Source organism: Syngnathus acus, chromosome 1, assembly GCF_901709675.1.
Source record: "Syngnathus acus chromosome 1, fSynAcu1.2, whole genome shotgun sequence".
NCBI lineage: Eukaryota > Metazoa > Chordata > Actinopteri > Syngnathiformes > Syngnathidae > Syngnathus > Syngnathus acus.
In genome coordinates this window covers 6,952,834-6,974,149 of record NC_051087.1, presented here as the reverse complement: position 1 = coordinate 6,974,149, position 21,316 = coordinate 6,952,834, and the positions used below count along the sequence as shown (strand labels likewise).

General features: G+C 39.6%; 1 protein-coding gene across 1 annotated transcript; it reads right to left on the bottom strand.

Annotated features, from left to right (window-relative positions):
• Window positions 1-2,713: 2,713 nt before the first annotated feature.
• On the bottom strand, window positions 2,714-15,265 carry ugt8 (UDP glycosyltransferase 8). The gene is made up of 6 exons (XM_037252049.1): window positions 15,022-15,265; window positions 12,055-12,887; window positions 10,365-10,507; window positions 7,804-7,880; window positions 7,194-7,413; window positions 2,714-6,282 (listed from the first exon to the last, which is right to left on the bottom strand). Exons 2-6 carry the CDS (start codon window positions 12,883-12,885, stop codon window positions 5,907-5,909), a joined length of 1,647 nt encoding a protein of 548 aa, XP_037107944.1. The 5' UTR covers window positions 12,886-12,887; window positions 15,022-15,265; the 3' UTR covers window positions 2,714-5,906.
• Window positions 15,266-21,316: the final 6,051 nt, after the last annotated feature.

Genomic DNA, 21,316 nt, shown 5'->3' with positions numbered 1-21,316 from the left:
CTACATGTTGACACATTGACAGGATTTGATCCATCCATAAACACTGACAAGAACATACACACAAATCAATGGGCCAATGAAGAAAAAAGAAATCACAGGTACCTTCAGAACTCTTTTCAAATGCTTCTTTTTTTTGGTATTGTTTTTTTTTTTTTCTTTGTTTGCCGGTATGGGTCCCGGAGCATTTTTTTTTAATAGAAATTTTATATTGAAAGGCTATAAGTGTTTTTAGTAGAATATTTTGGATTATATAATCTACTCTTTTCCCACCCATGAATTTCATATCAGATGTCCGTACCACTGGTGCCCTCACACTCTCGATTGTGACCACAACAAAATTTAATTGGACCGCTCCGCCATAAAGGCTGGCTATAACCCACACAGAAAACACGCAACCTTGATCCCAGAAACAAGAACAATACGAATAACATTTCTGCTTAACAGTATTTTGTACATTTTCACTGTCATGCTGGCTGCCTGAATGGAGAGACAACAGTTTGGTCAGAACCAGAATTTTAATCAGCACCCATTGTAACAATCTCCTCTGAAGTGTGCCCTTCCGGCCACTTAAATTCTGGCTTGAAAAGTCACAGACTGTAGTTTATTAACTTTAACAGGCCATGTTTCACATGTTAGTATGCACCCCAAGATTTTGATGTTGGCACATTTTTAATTGGAGTATAAAAAGTGGGACTGTCACAATAGACTAGAATTACGTCAGCACCACCCTTTCTCCTCGTGCATGTGTTGCGAGAGCTTTGCATCAGATCTTCACAGATTTCAGATTTCGTCCATACAACAGGTTCTTCAGCTGTTGGTGGGGATAGAAAACTGAAGTGGAAAGAGCTAAGCCATTTTTGGTCATGGAATAACACTGCCTTCTACTGGATTTGAAGGAAACTACTCGAAGGGTGCAAGTAGACTACCTTTACACAATAATATTCAACTAAGCCAGAGTTTTTATTTTTGAGGAAAACAGGGGAGAACTCACATACACTTGTGGACAACACAAACACAAAGATTTGAACCCAGATCTCATGATTTGGAGGCAAACGTTCTAACTACTGTAATGCCCAAACAGCATTTTATTGTTATGTTCAGATAAAAGAAAAGAGTGAAGAATGGAAAAGGGCTTAAATTAATTAAGCTTGCTCTAAGCTCACGCAAAAGGGTTCTCACCAATGCTCTCCTAATATTATCATTCCTCCTATCTGTTCATATTCAAATTCACATCCAAGGGGAATTTAGTTTTCAATGAACATGCATGTTTTTTTAAATGTGGGCAGAAGTTGACAGTTGGAAACTCCACACACCAAGACCTGATTCCAGATTTGAACCCAGTGACCTCTTGATGAAGGCAGCCATACTATGACATTTGGGAATCAAGTGCATGTTGGACAAAGATTAATGCAGAAATGCAGCCAGAGGGTCATGATGACACGATAACATCTTCCTACTGAACACAGGCCACCATTAAATCGACCACTAGGAAGATGTCTTGAATCCTCATCTCAGGCCTGTCTGGTGTCTCAGCAAACACAAAGGGTGCCAGATTGCGCCAGTGGTGGCCACAAAAGAAAACAGCTTGAAAGGTGTAAATTAAACATAGCTGCAGACGTTTGCAAGCATGATGAGCGAAAGAGGTCTGCAAGCCTCCACAGGCAATGTGAATAATTAACAGGGCCAGTGAGCGAAGCCGGGTACCAGGCTGGGTGTTTTGTTACCCCACCTTCACTCAGCATGGGTATTCAGCATTAGATAACCGTATCTGTCTTCATGGCTTGTGTGGAGGTGGCTACTTTAGATGATTACACTATCTGATTTCTGTAGAAGCCTCTTGCAGTGAGGTAACGTTTCCTGACAGAAAGTCTATACCAGCGTCCCCTACCTTTTGTTTTTTGGGCCACAGACCGGGTTACATGTCAGACAATATTTTCACGGACCGACTTTTATATAAATAATAAATTTATAATAAATATATAAATACGATGAAATAAAATGATACGACTGGCATAAAAACAAATACAAAGTGCATAAAAATAAAAAAAATAAAACTCACCACGATCCACCATGTATCTGCTCCGTAGCTTTGTTTTGGTCGCGGTGACCGCAGAAAATCGGGATGGAAAGGGAAGCAGGATTTTCAGTACGTTTGTGGCGATCTCGGGATATTCTACCTTGATTTTAATTCAGCTTTCTTTTTCTTGGAAATTGTAATCTCTTCTTTTGTATCCACATTGTGGGCATTTTCCTCTTTCCAAACATCTCTTTTTCTTATATATTTTGCAAGTTTCGACACGGGACCGGGACGAGCGTCTTGACCTGAATTTACCTGTGTCAAGAGGCACAGGTGCACCGACGGATGCAATATGGAGAGAATCCCCAATTTTTTTATATTTTTCAAAATAAATTCTTACTCATTTTTGCTAACGTTGCGGGCTCGACTGGGGAAACATGTCATGTGACCGGGACATGCGCCTTGACCTGAATTAATTGATCGTCGATAATATATATTTTTTTTCTGTGCTGCCTGGTACCAAATGACCCACGGACCGGTACCGGTCCGCGGCCCGGTGGTTGGGGATCGCTGGTCTATACGACCTCTTATCAAGCTGAGACCCAAAACATCATCAACTTAGATATCTGTATTAATCTTTTTCTTCTTTTTTTTTTTAAATCTTGCTTTTAGCAAAGTGACCAACAAACGTAAGCATGACTTCTGCAAAGCTTTTTATTGAGCATTAGTATTTTGTTTACATTGCAATATTTACAACACATAATGGGAACATTTTAAAATCAAGGTAAAGTAGTTTAAAATCCAAACAAAAGAACGAAATGTAAGGAAACACGGTTGAATTCCCATGTTCATAAAAAAAAAAAAAAAGTTAAGCTACAGATCAAAACAGGAGCTACAGTAGAACGTCTTTTACAACATTAATACTGAAATAAGCAAATAATGTAAATTCATCATTTTGCTTCTGTGTCTTTCCAGACCCTGTTCATAGCTTGTGAAGCACTTGATGGCCAACAAACCTGAGAGCTGAATGTATTACTAATGATGAAAATGATCATTCAGGTATGTTTTCAGCAGGCATAGGTCAGTGTCATTGCAGCTCACAGGAGAAAGAATGACAAGAAAGCTTTCATCAACTTACAATAGGTTGCTGATCAGTTGAATAATTCATTAATGCACTGTAATGTATTACAGGCTCTTTTCAAGAGAATTCATGAGGATTTTGTGTAAAAAATGCATTGATAGAAAATGGCATTATTATGCTTGCTCGGAGAACCCACGTTATTTTGAAATAAAAATGATGAAAGTTGGTCCTCACACTTACAAAAAATAAAATGTCCATTACAGCAGCTTGCGCAGGCATGTTGTCAATCATATTGCTAGGAAATAATATTATGTGCATCATACACTCTTGTAAAATTCCTGAACAAATCAGAACTCATTTCCAGTAATTATTTAAATTGTGTCTTTTTAAAAGGTAGTTAAATAGTGTATTTTTAAAAAGTAGTTTTAACAGGAGATTTTCTCTAAATGTTCACAACTAATGTATTGAGGACTATGTCTGGAAGACTTGTCCCAAATGAAGGTCTGCGAGGCTGTATAGGTACAATATTTTCCTATAACGCAAAGTCATCATTTTTTTCCAGACAGTGCCTCTGCTCTTTGCCTCAATTCTGGACACAACAAATGTAACTTACAGAATTGAAAACAATCAACTCATTAATTATGCCCGGCTCCAATCAGTATAGGTCACCCTTATGTCTCACCATACAATATACCTGCCCTGCATCTGCATATAGACTATACAGCAGCCTACTGGATACATATCAAAACGCCATGGTGCAGATTTACACAAAATGAAGAAAATGTTTTGAAATGATGAACTCCTTTATAGACAGATAGACAAACAGACAGACAGACGGACACAGTTTTCCCCTTTGGGAACTGGTGATGTGCCAACAGCTGTCTACATGATATTCACTAATTCCAGCTTGGAATTTACCAGTTGCCCTTAATAATATATATTCTCTTGTTATTCGTACCTGCAAAGTGATCAAAGCATCCAGACGTGATTTTATGAGCTATTTGCAGTTTCACAGTGAAAGCAGGTCCGTGTGTACTTGCACCTACAATTCCGTTTCTACGGCCCCACAAAAACCTGCAAGAATCATGACAAGCAAGTCTTTTTTTTGCCACATAGACAATTTTACAATGCTTGGTCGCCTTGGTCGTGTATATGACGTCAAGCAAAACCCATGAATAGGAGATGCGCCAGCATGCTGTAAAAGCCAGCTAACAATGTTGGAAAGATTGACATTCCCATCAAAGGCATTGAACAGACATGGAAATTAAGTTGTAACTTGCTCCTTTCTCAATTGAATTTCACGAGGTTTACTTTTTTTGCCAAGACCAACTTGTGTCCTATCAGAACATTTGAAAAAAACTTGGTATTCTTATCACACATGAAATGTGTTTATGACTTTACTTATTCATATCTGTCGTCTTAATACAAGTGCCAACAGCCGTAATCTATCAAATTACTATGCAGATAATACTTCAATTTTTAAGTATGGATACCCAATTCTGGGAGCACATAATATTTGAGTACAAAGGAAATTTGGGGTATATTTGAGTGTGTATTGTTGTTGGGAAAATATGGTAATTCATCCTTGGGTAGCTTGAAAGATAATATAGAAATTAGATTATTATTATTATTATCATCTCTTATTACGTATGCTCTTATTATTATTTTATTATACACTACATTTGCTTATACGTTAAACCTGTATGCATAAAAGTAAATCAAACCATTTCACTGTCAGGTAATCACATCCAGGGTTTACATTGACTTCTGCACTCACCAACCGAACAACATGGAAAGAATGGGATTACAGTTTTATATTTATCAATCTTAATAGTTAATCCAAGTATTCGCAATCTTAGTCATATTAACCCAAATTAGTTTGTCGGCTCCCAATGACAACCACACGCTCACAAATGAGCAACCCAACCTGGATTCAACCTGGTCAAAAATCAATAGATACTGTACCTATCTGACCGATAAATACATTAAATAGATATGGATTCAGAACTACATTGACAGGGGAAATCAGACAGGCGCAGGCAGCTGACCAAACTGATACTACCGGTTTCATTAGTCATTCATCATTAATTTTTGAATTACTTTTATTTGTAAACATACACCCTAAAAGCAGTCTAGCAGAAATTAACTCGCATCATGTGATAATCACCTAATTAAACGTGACATTCGGGGGAATTATCTAACAGATTTATATTTAAGATAGAGGACGATTTCACAGGTGAGGAGTAATTCAGAGAGTAACCATACATAAGTAAAACTTGACATAACATTGGGGATATTAGAGCGACTGCATATCCATCATCATGCTATCACACCACAAAATAAGTCCATTAAATAAATTAAAATAAGATAAAACATCCATTGTTAAAACTCGTTTATACGGTAATAAATAGATGTGCCCTCGGGCTGATGCAGACACTCGGTGAACTTTTCATTAAATATTCCAAAAATGTTAAAAGTTCATGTGTGGTTAGTGATGTCACCATCATGGTCATTCCACTCTTAGAAGGCCAGAAAGATGTGCTGGAGAAAAGTGTTTCATCCTCAGTGTTCCAATTTGGTGATATGCTGCAGCAGTTGCTATTAGACTTTAAATTCTCCTCAGCGGGCGCACTTTTACACGTACACACAGACACAAGCGCTCCATACAGATATTGCATATCCTTCTTCACTTGCCTCTTGATGCAGACCTAACAAGGGCTTTCCTCCGAAGAATTTATAAAAAACAAAAACCGAGGGCTCACAGCCTTGAGCAACTGCCTCCTCATCCCTCTTGGCCATTTGAGAAAATTAATTCACCTTCTTCTCCGTCTTTAAGGAGCCGTTGCCTTTGTGTTTACCGTTGGACAAGCAGTGGCAGTATCCATTAACCATGTTTCCCTCCTCCCTGGAAACGCCGCCTTCTTGGCTCTTGTCACCATATTTTGCCCTCAGTAACCGTCCCAAATGTCGCAAGGCAAAGACAGAGATAACCAAGGCTGACCCTATGGTGAAAATCACATCCAGCAAGAAGTACTGGTAGAGGGAAATGTCATATACAGCAGAGCGCAAGTGGCCCGTGCCATTGTGCCGCAGGGTGTAGTTGATCCAGTAGGCGGCTCTTGTCACTGGGTGGTCTGGCTGGTCTTTGTGGATAGTAGAGAGAATGGTTGCCCGCTGTCGGTACCTGCAGAGTGGTAACCTTTTTTAGGTCAGGTAAATTAATTGCGAAAAACAAGCCCTAATGACAATACACTGAAGCCACTGGCATTTTTTCTTAGGGGAAAATGTATCTTAAATGTAGACAAATTGGTCATATTGTATGACAATGATATCAGTCTGCATCATGAGATTGTTTTTTTTATATATATTATGTGGTGTTTTAAATCTTGAAATCTTCTAAACACCTGTTTTTTTATTATCTCTTTTGTTTGTTCTTTTTAATTCTCTTGAATTATGACTGCTGTATACTGGAATTTCCTCATTCGGCACAAATGAAGAAATCTCTTTTGTATATTCTCCATATTCATTTAAAACATCAATGAAAACATGTTTTGCCATTTTATCATATATCGAGTGATGGGAATATGAAGCTTCAAATTTGCCTCATGAACCAGTTGTATTTGACTCCTCTAGATGGCACTATTGGGGGTCAAGACATGGCAAGTCTGTACTTTCAGTGCAATGTTGAACAGAACCAAAGCTCATATAGCAGGCTAAATTTGGATTTTGAGGAAAATACATTTGAAATGTCTCAGTGTGTCTGGCATGTGAACAGAGGTGATCCTAAAATGCGCAGAAATGACATCACTCAAAATCTTGCGTTTGCTGAAATACATGTGGTCTAGCGTGTAGCTCATCTTTTTATTATCTCATCTAAAGAAGATATCTAAAGAAGAGCAATTCAGGAGGAGATAGAAATAGAGTACTTTGGGTAAATGAGGCGCTGCTTTTCGCTCTAATTTCATGGAGACGTCAATGAGACGTCTATTTTATGCTTCATGTTTCAAGTGGGATTAAATAAAAGTCAAATTTAAAGTTTAAATGTGAACAAAAACAACTCAAATTAAATGAAATACAGTAGAAAGGCCATCTCACCTTGGGTCATTTATGACAGTGAAGAGGGCATTGTAGAGGTCATCTGCGCTCATGCTTTTCCAGTGCAACATAATGCCCATACCTTTGGCAGTCACACGGGTCATTGTGTCGTAGTGGTCTCCAAACAGGGGCACACCCACCACTGGCACCCCGTGGTACATGGCTTCAAAGATACTGTTCAGCCCACCGTGACTCAAGAAGGCTCTAATATTGGAATGACCTTATCAATAAAAGACATGAGTTGTTGTGTGATTATTTTTTGGAATATGTGCAAATAACGCTGGCAAAGGTTTAGTAAGATTGACACCAGTGACTCATGCAGATTAGAAGGCGGCACTATGAGTGTCGCTTTGTATTTGCAATACTAAAAATGTTTGCCAATTTTTGCATTTTTATAATCAGCGTTAAAAGCTAAAACAAAACAGAACTATTCATACCAAATAAAGTCAAACAGACAGTCATTCAGTACTGCACATTCCTATTTCCTGAGACATCCACATAATAAAGTAGGCAGGAGAGGAAGGATTTGTGAAGGTGAACCATTGTGGGTACACTAAAATGCATTCTAAACACTGAGCAGAGCTGTCCTGAAATGCTCTTGTGAACTCACCCAATAAATCATTCTGAGGCATCCAATCAACAAGCTTGGTGTTGCTGCCGATGTTACTAGGCGGAACACCAGAAAATCTGTTTTGAAAAAAAAAAGGGGTGTCAGCAAGAGCATAATTCGCATTTTACATCATGATTATGAATAAATGCAATCACTGACCTACTTTTGCCACAAATCTGTGACAAAGGTCACTGCCAGACATTCAAGTCTAAAAATGAACACCTGATATACTTGGTCTATTATTTAATGGCATCCTTTATATTAACTCTATGGTGAATAATTTTGATTACGTCACCCCCCTCACGCACATGATTCAATAGTCTTAAATTGATGTCTGTATATTATTTTCAGGAAGAGGGGAAATTTGCATCAGTTTAACGCATTTGAATGATGTACAAGCCATGTACAGTACATGATCAAAATAAGTCAACCTTTTTCAAAGATGTGAAGCACAATTCAACGTGTCAGAGATGTATATTTCAGAACACAAACATGGATTGCTGATACAAGATGGAAGAAATTGGTCAACATTTCCCATTGTGGAAAAAAGTTACAACTGGTCTTGAATGGGATTTCATTTCCCATTCTAACACAAGCAGCAGCCAATGCAGACACATCCGTTCGTCAAAATCTTTTATCTCACTATCTGCAACAAAACACTAAGTCACTGTGCTGCCAATCAAGGCCTACATTCATGCAGGCCAATGATCAATGACACGATTCATTGGGCTTGATCCCACCTCATTTCCTCAGCCCCCCTTTTCTCTTGTAGTTCTCTCAATTTGGAATATCACGTCCTGATAGTGGAGCGTCATATGATTACAGGCCAACAAAACAACAACATTTTACACAAATGAGTTTGTTACCTGCCTTACTTTTCTGAATTGCCATGTGCTCAAATCCAGAAATCAACTCATTTGGTAGTTTTGAAAAGTGACTGGATTCTGTTGTCATCTATAGCTAACTATTGGCGCATCTTAAAATATCTCAATTGCAGATATTAAATCCACAAGCTAGCAAAATTAATCAAATAAAGAGACATATTTTGGTCTTTTTTTTTTGCAAAGGGGGAAAAGGCCCAGTAAGGATTCAACGCAAGTAAAATAAAGACACATTTTCCAAACAGCAGCAGAAACCGTACTTACGGCGACAGGTGATTCGCACGTGTCAACAAAGCCCGCTCTGTACAATTAAACACGCTGCGAGCGACTCTCCAATGAGTCAACGGATCCTTCAAAGCCGATTTTTCTACAAATGTAATCGCCTTGAGTGTCATACTTGGTGGCTATAACAACATTGTTAAGAATATCAAAGTCATTCAATATTGGTAGGGGAAAAATATGTCATTCTGACACTCTTAGTCAATGAATGGTTTAAAAAAATGAAAAAATAGAATAGTATCTCATATTTGCTAGTCTCTCTTTCGTGTCATTGTCTATGGGTCAGTGTGATGAATAGGTAAATGATTACATAAAATTGAATTCTCTGCTCAAGGACCAAGCACAAACATTTACCCAAAGTTCATGTTGAACCCTTTGTTACTGATTCATTTGCGGAGCACATACTCATACCTGACTTATCATTCATTTTTTTTGTGGATAAAGCAAAGAACTAAAACCATTCCCAGAAAGATACCCCAGCTATGCAGCAAACACCCTGTACCGTACGTGAGAGAGTTTACGTTCGACAACGATTAACTAAGTGAATTTTCCAGCCCTTTTGTACTGCCACTTAGTGTGATAAATTGGTTCATTCCATCTGTGAAATCCTAGATTACAATAATACATGAGTCATCAAGAGAAATGAGTCTTAAGTGCTCCATTTTCGATACCAATTGTCCTCATTCAGGTTCACAGGTGAGTTCAGGGTCAGACTCAGCGTCTTTGAGTATGAGCCACGGTGGCCATGTCAGTCGGTACTGGCCCTGTATTGCTAAGAGCTACAAAAAAATACCCAGAAATTAATTCATTCTCATTTCTCATGAGAATATAATTTTCAAAAAGCCCCACCAAATAGTTTCAGGGGAAAAAATATTGTCGCTTTATTTTTTTTATGTTCCTGTTTTGATAGCTATTTTACTATTCCAATATACTGTGCAATATCTAATGGCAGTATTATTTACTGAATGACGCATGAATTAAAATTTTTGTGATATTTTAAGCAAATTACTCAAGTACTCAAAACACGATGTTCCAATGAAGATAGTTTCTTGCATAAATTTCATGTGCATAACAAATCTAGTCGTGTACCCTATTAGTCCAATACATGTTTTTAGAATGTAGGAAATAACTAAAGAACCCAGAGAAAACCTGAGGAGAGCAATCAACCACTAAACGGGAGAGCAGGAGACCAGATAAAAACCGACTGCGCAGTTTTAATTCAAAGCAAGCCAGGAAAATATATAGTAGCAAAGTCAGAATGTATTACAGAAATATTCAAATTTTAAAACAGATGTGCTTGAGAAACAAAGTGGGAAAATATCAGGACAATTAAGTGGAACATTTCCACTTCATTCACTCTGATAGCTGTGATGAATAAACAAGGAAAAGGTGGTACGTTACCTCCAGATGACTTGCTGGGGTAGCCTGGCGAGAGCTCCTGCCAGTTTATGTGCAATGTCATGGGAAAGGTACTTCACCCCAGCGCCGAAGGACACAACAACAAAGCCGTGCTCTGCTGTATCATTAACCAATTCTTCAAAGTCCTGTGATAATATGTAAAAAAATAAAAGGAAAGGATGACAAATTTGTATTATAACACACAATGTTCACTGCTTCACTTCAAGTTATGCAAGTTATTTTATTACTTAGCTTACACTTGTAGAGTTTCATGTGCAGTTTGAATTTGGAAAAATTAACAACGAACGAAACAATCCATTGGCTTTAAACAAGATTGTAGTTGACTTGTTATTTTATAGAGTGATAGTGTCAACAGCAATAAAGATTACAGTGTTGATATACATGAGGCTTTATCTAGCGTTTATGATTTAACGGGGTCTGAGGTCATAAAACGGATTCAAAATGTTGTTAGAGGGTTGTCTTGCTGATAAAGGAAATAAGTCAGTCAAATAAAACCTCGTTCCAGGTCCAAATTGTTGTCAATGTCAGTCTGATTTGTAGGCTTCTATTTGATGTCCCATTTTCATCTTTACAAATTGAATACATCACAACAAGATATTTTAGCAAACAACAACACTGCTGCTGCAGCGAAATGGATACAGAGTATCATACTGCAGCATCAAAAGCCAGCACGCAGCAATCGTTTTGCATCAATTTGTTTATTTTTGTCATTTATCACTCGGGTATGTTAACAGGATGGCGTGACACTGGTCAAGGAAGGATCAGAGAGGAGCCATGTCTGAGTCTTCCACATCCAACAGACGGCGGTAAATGGTCCAGCTGTGGCAGCTAAAACCGGCCCTGGCACCGAGTAACTGCAATGGCACACTGTGCTCTGTGTCCAAGCGGAGCAGCCTGCTTGTCCCTACAAGGAAGCCACAGTGACCCCATAAAAAGTCTCAGTGTCCCCTGGCTTCTGCCAAGAACAATGGCCTCGTTCTCCCTGCGCTTACATTCTAACTCCCTCACACATTAGGGCACAATGCTCCCTCTTGGCCAAAGAGGCATTCCAAAACCTCCACGCAGAAGATACCAACGACCCGCGCTGTCTTTGTCCAAACCGTGGACTAAGTCCCTCCTACCATCACCCTCAGCTGTCCGTCAGTCTCTTCCCTCTAGTATCTACTACATCGATTTAAACCAATGACATGAGTTCAACCAGAGTCAAATTCCTTATTTGGCATGCACAAACATGGCCAATAAAGCGGATTCTGATTCCTCAGGCTGCTTTGTGTACAATTTAGCGGGGACATGCAAGTAATAATAAAAAGACACAAAGAAAGCGTGACAAATAATGTAAATATTTCATAACATTTTTACAGCAACGACAGTTTGTGTAGAAAATATGTAAATTAGCTACGACTTCTGTTCCGGACGTTCATTTGAATAAAGTGTCTAAGGTTAATTGATGGTCAAACTGTTAATTTTGACCCTTGGGGCGGAAGCCAGAGGCCAGCCATCAGTTCATTGTCGATTCTGACAACATGATGTCGACGAATTTTTGAGAAGTGTTCAAAGTTATACTATAGAAGAGAAAATGATTAAATGTAAAGGTAGCACATCGTCTCTGTCTAACAAAAGCAAGTTAATGTGATGTTTTTAGTATGTCGGCACATGGCAGCTTGCAACTCACCTGTGGCAGTGGATTTGCTGGTCTGGTGAGGATGCCTCCGACGTATACCACGTGCGGGAGGGTGGGCCGGGGGAACTCCAGCGCCAAGTCGGTGCACAGCATCCACATCTGGCTGCCTCGCACCAACTCGGTCATAGGTACTTGCGGCTTTATTCCATGCTTCATCATGATGCGGTCGTACTTGGGGATCACGATAAAATGGACTCCAAAGTTCTCTAAGAGGTAGACGATTGTGTTGGAGATCCGTTGGAACAGTGACATGCGGTCGGTCAGCAACGAGTTGAAGACGGGCACGTACGAGAGCGGGGCCGGGGCTCCCACCTCCGTGGGGTACCACAAACCTGTGCTGACCACGGCATATTTCAAGCCGAGAATATGCCCGAGAACAAACCCGCACATTTCATTGGGGTCCACCAGCAACAAGTCAAACTTGACCTGCTTGAGGCGGGCCATGACCTCTTTATTGCCTACTACTGTATCGCAATTCTGACTGTAGTGTTCAAGAATCTCAAAAAGCTCCAGAAATGTAAGGCGGCCTGAAAAGATGTTGTCAACTTTCGACTGCAGGAAACTCTCGGCTGTGCTGCTGTTGAACACGCCAGGGTAGCGCTGTAGTTTATAATGAGGAGAAGGGAGTACCTCGCGACCCTCCGAGACAAGGAAATGGATCTCATGGCCCTCTTGATGCAGAGAGTTGGCCAACGTCTTGAAGATGTACATATGCGATTCAAACAGGGTTGGTGGGACCACAATGATTTTGGCAGCCCACGATGTGCCGAGATGCCACGTCAGGAGGCCGAGGAGGACAAGTAGAGATGAGGGCAGGAGCATGGCTAAAATGAGAGAAAGATAATCATATTAAAACACATTTAATAACGGAACTTATTCACTTATTCAACTGTGCACGCTCCATCACGCTGTGGGTAGCACTATCGTCACCCCCCCCCCAAAAAAAAAGATACAGAAGAAGAAACAGTTGCTCTGTTCACAAACACCAACACAAAGAGCAATTCTTGAGTTTTATCACCTCATCTATGGCATAAAATTCATATATTCCTTCTTCTACATACAGAGGAAATGTTCATCATAGAAAACTATTCACATTTTGTGGATGTTTCATGAATAAAAAAAAGGCACATGGACACTGTAGCTTTGCAAAAAGATGGAGTCTCACTGGGCTGGCCTGAATGCAACACTCGAGAACATGCAACCAGTAAGCATCAAAGTGTGAGACAAAAGGTGAAATTCTGATCAGGGTCTGTTTTCATGGGACTTTGTAAAGTGGTGTCGTATGGGCCACAAAAGCACCCATAACATTGTGGTGCAAATAGTGATTTTATTTTGATTTATTTTTTAAATACCACCTCAGTAGAAACAACTCAAATCAAGTGTATTCTTCGGGGCAAACTATTTTTTTTTTATAGTCAATAGAAAGTACGTATATAATATAGAATAAAAAGGGTTTCTAGTTATTATCTATTAGCCTCACATCATGATATTTTACTGGTGCATATTTTAAGCCACACACGCCCATGCATGAGTAATGTTTCAAATTCTGCAACTGTAAAAAAAAAAAGGAGAAGAGCTTGCGGGCATATGACACTGTTGTTCAAGTTCAACCAGTTTCTTTTCTTCCCTTGGGATCTATCCTAGAAAGTGGGGGCAGTAATATGCATGTATTGCCAAAACTATTGCAGCTGTTGTCATGATGCTATCTGTAACGTTCCGTTTCAAATACATTATCATGCTAAAATGTTAAGGTGGAGCTTGAAAGGGGAAAACAACACTTGCCGTTTTTTTTGCTGAGTCACAAACCAGTTTATAGAAACAGCCTACACACCATCTCGTCAAGCTTTCATCATCCCCAACATTGTCTCATCTAATGCAATGACAGTATACGTGAAAAGTTAATAATATCAGCCGTAAGTATCAAATTCATTTTCTTTCACTTTACACATTCATTCATGATGACTTGCTCTCATGCTATCACTCTAAGGCTCACCACACATATGAACTGGTCCGACAAGCTCCATTAGTAGATGCCGACCACAGCAACAAAACACAAGTCAGCTGTCAAAGTGCAGATAGCAGGCAAGAACAAGGCCAGAATAAAGCTCATCCATGCAAGAGTGCATTACTATTTGCAGAACGGGAGAGACGTTGTTAATCCAGGCGCAAATATGGATGACTGTTGCAAATATTTGACGATACATTTAGCATGTAAAATATGATTAAGAGTCATGTAACAATTCAAATGCAATATAAACCTAAAATAGGGTTGTCTTGTAGATGTCAAGCAGCTTCATGTTTCATTTGTTCCAACTCTTGTTTCATAATATCAAAGTGGGTTTTACAATTAGGGGTTTCTGCCTCAGGATAATGGTAAATTTAAAATATTTAAACATTTAAATGTATTTAACTATGTCAACAGTTTATTGTGGACATTGACATGAAAGGATCATAAAAGCACAAAGTTGAATATGTATTGCACAAAGTTGAATATGTATCGACACCAACAAGTGGAAAAACAGGACTCTAACTCAACATGCAAGCCCAAATGCAACTTTGTGGAATAATTAGATAGGGAACGACTGATGTGAAGTGAAGTGAAGTGAAATTTATTTTTTGAACATAAGATCGACGAAACACAAAATCATTTTTTTCACATTTCACATGTAAGCAATAAAGAACAAAAAAATGTAACGAGCTGCAGTAATAGGAAAAGCGCCGCGCTGGAGGCATTTCACGCGTCATTTGTACCCTTGTGCAGGAGTGTCGGTGAACGCAACACGGTCACCTGGTTACACCTGTACCTCGAGAGGGCGTTGACTGAGCAACAATTCGGGGCACTATAAATAACTTTTAATTTGTTAAATTTCACTGTCGTTTTGCTGTTCGATCGGGGGGAAATCAAGTTAGATGAACCTGATAGTGCGTGACACCTGTCAGCGGTGTTTCGGGCCCTACCTTGTGACTTGAATGTTGTTCCGGATCAGAGGAAAACGCCTCTTTTGGTTCTGTTCCCTTGAGGTGAAGGTCAACTTGGGAGCCCAGGAGTGATAGAAAAGTGATATCAAGAGTACAGCGCATGTATGTTGCCAAATGGTTGCCCAGGTTTGGAGGACGGCAACCAGAGGGAGTATTCAACCAACTGCAGCTGGGTCCGGTGGCGGAGGGAGGAAGGCGGGACTAGCAGCGACCCAGGGAGGGATGGAAAGACGGGGAGTGGCTGAAAATGGCCCGCGGTGCTCGGTTGAGGAAAGAGAACAATGAAGTGGGTGAGACTCTTGGTTTGTGTTACAGGTTGGTGTTGATGGTGTCAGCATTTGGGATGAGCCCTATAGGGGACGGGACTTCACCTGACTTGTGTTTGACAGCAACAGCCTATAAAAAAAAAAAATTCTCACTGGCCTTAACATTAAGTGTCAGTGGTGGTCGTGGTCCAGGAAAGCTTCCACATCCGGCCCAAGGCCTGGTCAGAACCCTAGCCAATTTATATAATCCAAATTTACAAAATTAATTGACCTTGCTTGTCTAGCATATTTAATTGTTCATGTTAATTTCAATTTACTCTTCTTACCATTTGATTTGAAATTGGGAAATTGGTAATTCGTCTGAATATAAGGTGAATTTTTCCCCGATTTTTGGCGCCTCCTAGAGGCCACGGAGCCCTCAACGTCTGCCGTCCTTGGGCCTGGAACATGCATAAGGATCTTTGAAATCTTAAAAGATTGTTTTATCAGTGACAGACCACACTCAAAGATTAAAAAATCAGGCAATGAACAGTTTTATTTGTCTTGTTTTATTCTGCTATGGTTATCTCAACACAGAGCACCACACACATAAATATTCTGATGTCTACCTTATTCTAAGGCTCCGGGAGCCTTTGTGTAAATCATGGGTGCGACTTCCGGTATGAACCAGAACCAGAAGTGTTTTGTTGACATGGTAACTGGTTGTGCAAGTCCACAGTTACAAAACATTTAACCATGTGGGAACACTAGTTGTCGCCATTTAAAACATTTCAATCCCATTTCCAATATTTGCAGGATGCGAGGGGGGCATTTAAAAAGTGGCCAGCAACAACAGTCGCTGTTTAGCTACTTTCTAAACTTCTCTGACACTTCAGAAGTTGAGGCAGTGAGCAATCTCAAAAGCTTTTAGGTCTATCATTACTTGCAGAATAATTCCATTTCCTGATAAATAAAACATGTTGAGTTTTTGGGTGGAAAAAATGGGCCATACTGGCCTCATTTAAGAATAAATGGCTTAGATGATTTGAAAAATATAATGGTGGGAGGAATCTGGCACTTCACAACACTCACTTTCATGTAGAACTTCTAATGGATTGGTTTTTAGTGAGGTTCCATATTAAATATTGTGAGTTGGCGAGTTTCCAATTGGTGAATTATCAATCGGGAGTAGTTTAATGTAAAAGGACATTGTATTATTTTTGAAATTTTCCACCACTGAAAAAAACAAACCACAGGACTAAACATTTTTATTTTAATTCCTCTTTCTTCTAATTACAGCTCTGTGCAATTTATGAACAATTAGGTCTCGGGCGGAGCTCAACACCTCCAAACATTCTTATCAGGCAGAAAAGAGTGGGAAACCTTAAGCGCTTCAGGCTGTAGTTTGTTGTTTTACGCTGATACTGGGATTTTGAGAGTCACAACACAAAGAAGCTCATCTGTTTACATAGTAAACACACACACACACACACACGTGAGGGGATTGCAAATGCCTTGTAATTTGGGGGATGGGACCCTTATTGTGTGTGTATTTAAACACAAATAATTGTTTCTTTAATAACACTCATCTGTTAGTGTGTGCACTCACACCACCTCCCAACAGCTCCCTATCTTCTTCCATACATCCACAGCTCCAACCTTGGTAGTCTTTTACCATGAGACCAAACAAAATCACTACATTAGAGAATATCCAACCTCTTTTCCCTTTAAATAGAAGCCGGCAAAGCAGAATAATATGTGTCTATGAACTCTTACGAGATTGGTACTGGTTTCAAATGATCGCTAGATTCAGGTCTCATAAATCGCTTTTTCTTGGGGATACAAAACTAAACAAGAAGTGCAGTAAGAATTTGTAGACCAGATTTGTTGATCTGTATGCAAAACATGTAAATGTCCCATTTCAGCGAGTTCTCTCAGACTCTTTCGATGCACCAAAACGAGAAACGAGAATGCACCAAGACAGTACAAAAATGTCTTTCCATCCACTCACACTCACGATTTCTCCTTTTGTACTCTTTATCTATGCTTCACTCTCTCTTTACACCTCCTTCTTAACACTGCTCTCTTTCACCTCCTTCCTTCCCATCTCCTGTCCCTTCACATATCAGGTGTGTTACCTGAGCTCTGCATGAATTCTTAATCACCCTAAGACACCCAATCTACGCAATGACGAGGACAGATCTCTCCTGTGAGGACTTATAGTGTTTGTCCGTGTCTATACATGTGCATATGGGGGAGTGTGCACGTTGAAATAAATACACACGTATTGGTCAAAAGCTTCTGAAAGGACAACATACACGGGGTGGGGTGGAGAATGCAAATACTGTTTCCATTGTGCAGGTCAAGGGTGAAACTGACACTCAGCGACGAGTAGCTGAAAGAATAAACACGTTTGTGTTCGTGTATCAGTATAGAAGAAAGACACCTTTGGTATGTTGAATTTTAACACTTTGCCCGTGATTAAGCACAATAGAAGTTGGTTAAAATTAGCGTTGCACCAAGTATCGGTATCAGTACCGTATAATGGATTATAAAGAGCAAAAATTACCTGATACCATAATTTCCAAGTACTTGTGTAATCAGTTGTATCACGTTCTGAATTTGGAGAGTCTTCAACACGTATGAGTGAGGAGGTACCGTACTCATGTTACCCTTTTAGGTAATAAAACAAAGATGAAATGGTTATGGATCAACAACCTTTTATGAGGAAAAAAAAAAAATCCTTCACATCCTCACAGATGCCCAGAACTTAGAAAAATGATTTCATCAATTTACAAACACAATTGCTGTTTCACTACATTTAAAAATTTGAAAGATCTTGAGGTGTGGACCAAGCCTTAGTCAAATACTTTACTTTGCATTTAAAGGCTCTCGTGTACATAAATCGTCTCCCATTCTACATTTGAGTTCCATTAAGATGTCTGCTTATCTTCAGTAAATGACAAAAATGGTCATTATTCCTGATAAGAGCCTCTTTGTGTACTTATCTTATCTTGGCCAAGTGCTTTTTACTGCTTACCGGTAGCTCATTTAATCCCGAGAGGGTACTCTGAACACTATATAACGGCTTCATGACTTTCAAGGTTTAAACCTCGATGTTCATAAAGTTGACTGACACTTCTGAACAGTGATGTCACAGACTTCATAACCACATCATCATCATGTTCTATTTGCAGAACCAATGCAAAAGCAATATAAACATTCTGCCAGATCTAGTGCAGTTTTATATAATAAATATAATTTTAATTATGAACATAACAGATTGTTCCATTTAAATGAAATCCATCCGAAAAGTTTCAGAAGTTCTGCGCAATTCAGCATATATTATTTTAGGAATTCATGGATGACTGGATCAGATTCTGAGGAAAAATATGCATCCACTACAACTATTAGTCAAAAATTCAAATCCCAACAATTATGTTTTCCCTGACGTACTGTAAACAAAATGCAATATTGTATCCAGATCCTTTTGGGTAGATAAATGTAATGAGCAGTTATGGCCACTAGAGAGAGCACAAATACCTTGGCAAAAAGCTCAGCAGCAGTCCTTATGATTAGACAAGACATTTTCAATGACAACACGGTAACATTGTTTATATCCCTGCCAGATGTTACATGTTTGGCTCCCGTGTTCATCACTGTACATACAATAACTTGTGACATAGTGTGACATAAAACTGCAGCTGGCGCCTGACATTTTTACATATTCAATTCAATGGAAAGAAAATATCTCCCTTTTTAGAAAATAATATGTCATTGTCACGTCAAAGTAAAAAAAAGGTGACACATGCATCGTTGTTGTAGTTGTTGTTTTTTTTGCTTCATTGAAATGTTGCCAGTAAAGGTCTTACATAAAGTTAAAAAAAGTTAAAGTCCCAATGATCGTCACACACACACACCTGGGTGTGGTGAAATTTGTCCTCTGCATTTAACCCATCCCCGTGTGATTTTAGAGGGGAGCAGTGAGCAGCAGCGGTGCCGCGCTCGGGAATCAGTTGGTGATCTAACCCCCCAATTCCAACCCTTAATGCTGAGTGCCAAGCAGGGAGGCAATGGGTCCCATTTTTATAGTCTTTGGTATGACCCGGCCGGGGTTTGAACCCACAACCTTCCAGTCTCATGGCGGACACTCTACCACTAGGCCACTGAGCTGAGAATGAGAATGAGAATGGAGGTCAAAACACTCGGCCATCAATTCCCTAGATCAATTCTGTTGTCTTCCCACTCACACCCTCCACAACTGACTCTTTGGCGACTTTTCCTTCCCAAAGCTCACTCACTTGCTATGTAATCAGTCGTCTCAGCACTGGTCATTTTCTTTCTGCCTGCCTTATCGCTTCTCTGCAGTTTCCTTCCATGTCATTACTCTGCTATTAGCGTTGCATCCTGAGGCTGAAACGCTGACCTTATAGCCACAGCTATGCTCAAAACATCTGCCTGTGCAAGATAACACAATCACCTTGCTTACTTCTAGCTGCATAAAACAATGCCCAAGAACAAATGCACCTATAGATATTCTTTTTGCACTAAAGAAGTCAATTCACGTATAGGAAGCAAACACCACCTTTGGCAAACTGCTTGCTTATTCCTCAAAAATATTTTTATTTTATTGCTCCCCCCCCAAGAGATTTTTGAGTATTTCCTATGAATTCAAATGTTTGAAAATGATCAATCTATGACTTTTTTTAGTAGTTAATATTTACAGCGTTCATTAAGGTTTGCAATATTTTTGTTTACACCACCAATTGTCATGTTTCAATCAGGCCCCCATTGACAAGGCGTAACCAATCATTCTGTTTAACGTGCGGCCACAAAGGACGATGTGAGAAGCACAGACTGCATTCATTACCATCCAACCTTTTATAGTCAAGTCAAGTTTATCTGTATAGCCATGAATCAAAAAAGAGTCTCAAGAGGCTTCAGGGGCTCACAGTTCACAAAAATCAATGACATCTACTGGTCTAGACCCTCTCTAATCAGGCCAGAAAAAAACTAAAAGAAAACCCATTTAAGGGAGGAAATAAAGAAAGAAACCATGATAAGCGATCATAGATGCAAGGACCCCTTCAAGGGTGAAGAGGCTGTAATGGATGCCAAGTGGGCAGCATTTATTGCATGATACGATGCTGTATGATGTAGGTTAAAACAGCATGACAGTCCATTTAATAAAATGAAGCACTACACTTAGACGCCTCTGGAGAAGTGGCTCCCTTTAGGAACTGTCCCAGTCGATCTATGCAAGAATAGTCCGCAGCATCACCTCTGGAGAAGTGGTCCTCCTCAAATCTTGTCCGGGCTAGTTGATGCAGAATTCTTACAGGAGAGGATAAGCGGAAGTATAATAGGCCAAAATCTATGCAAATATAGCTCAAATGACAGTCAAATGTAGTAACTTGAGAGAAAACTCACGAAACATTTTCATGATCAAAGACCAGAATAAAAACCAATATAACTTTTTGCGCTGTCCTTCAAACATCTTGATTCAAATATGCCTAAAAAAAACTCACTTATCTGAATATCAGTCAAAATGGAACGTTTCACCTTGCAGCTGACTCAAGTTCAGTCTGTTTGGTATCGCATGACAGAACTTGCTTGTACAGTTTTGAATTCTAGCGAGTGTTCCGCTACAGTCAGCTACCCCTTACTCTCTTCTGATAGATTTTCAACTGGTTTTTTTTTAAACCGAAATCCTCTCACTTCACCTCCCTGGTTGCTCTCATTTCCTCAACACCCCCCAGCCCCCCGCCTTCTTAGTGAGCAGGTGCACCGGGACAGAGCTACTGAGCTGTGAAATCTCCACTCCTTGAGACACATTTCATGCCTCTCCTATCAAAATGCATACACACGGGATGTCGACCTACTTTCCTCCACGATTCTTATCTTTTTTCCTGTGTGTGTGTGTGTGTGTGTGTGTGTGTGTGTGTGTGTGTGTGTGTGTGTGTGTGTGTGTGTGTGTGTTTAAATGCAAGTATACCCTTATAGGTAAGTGTGAAGCATTTTGGGGGGGG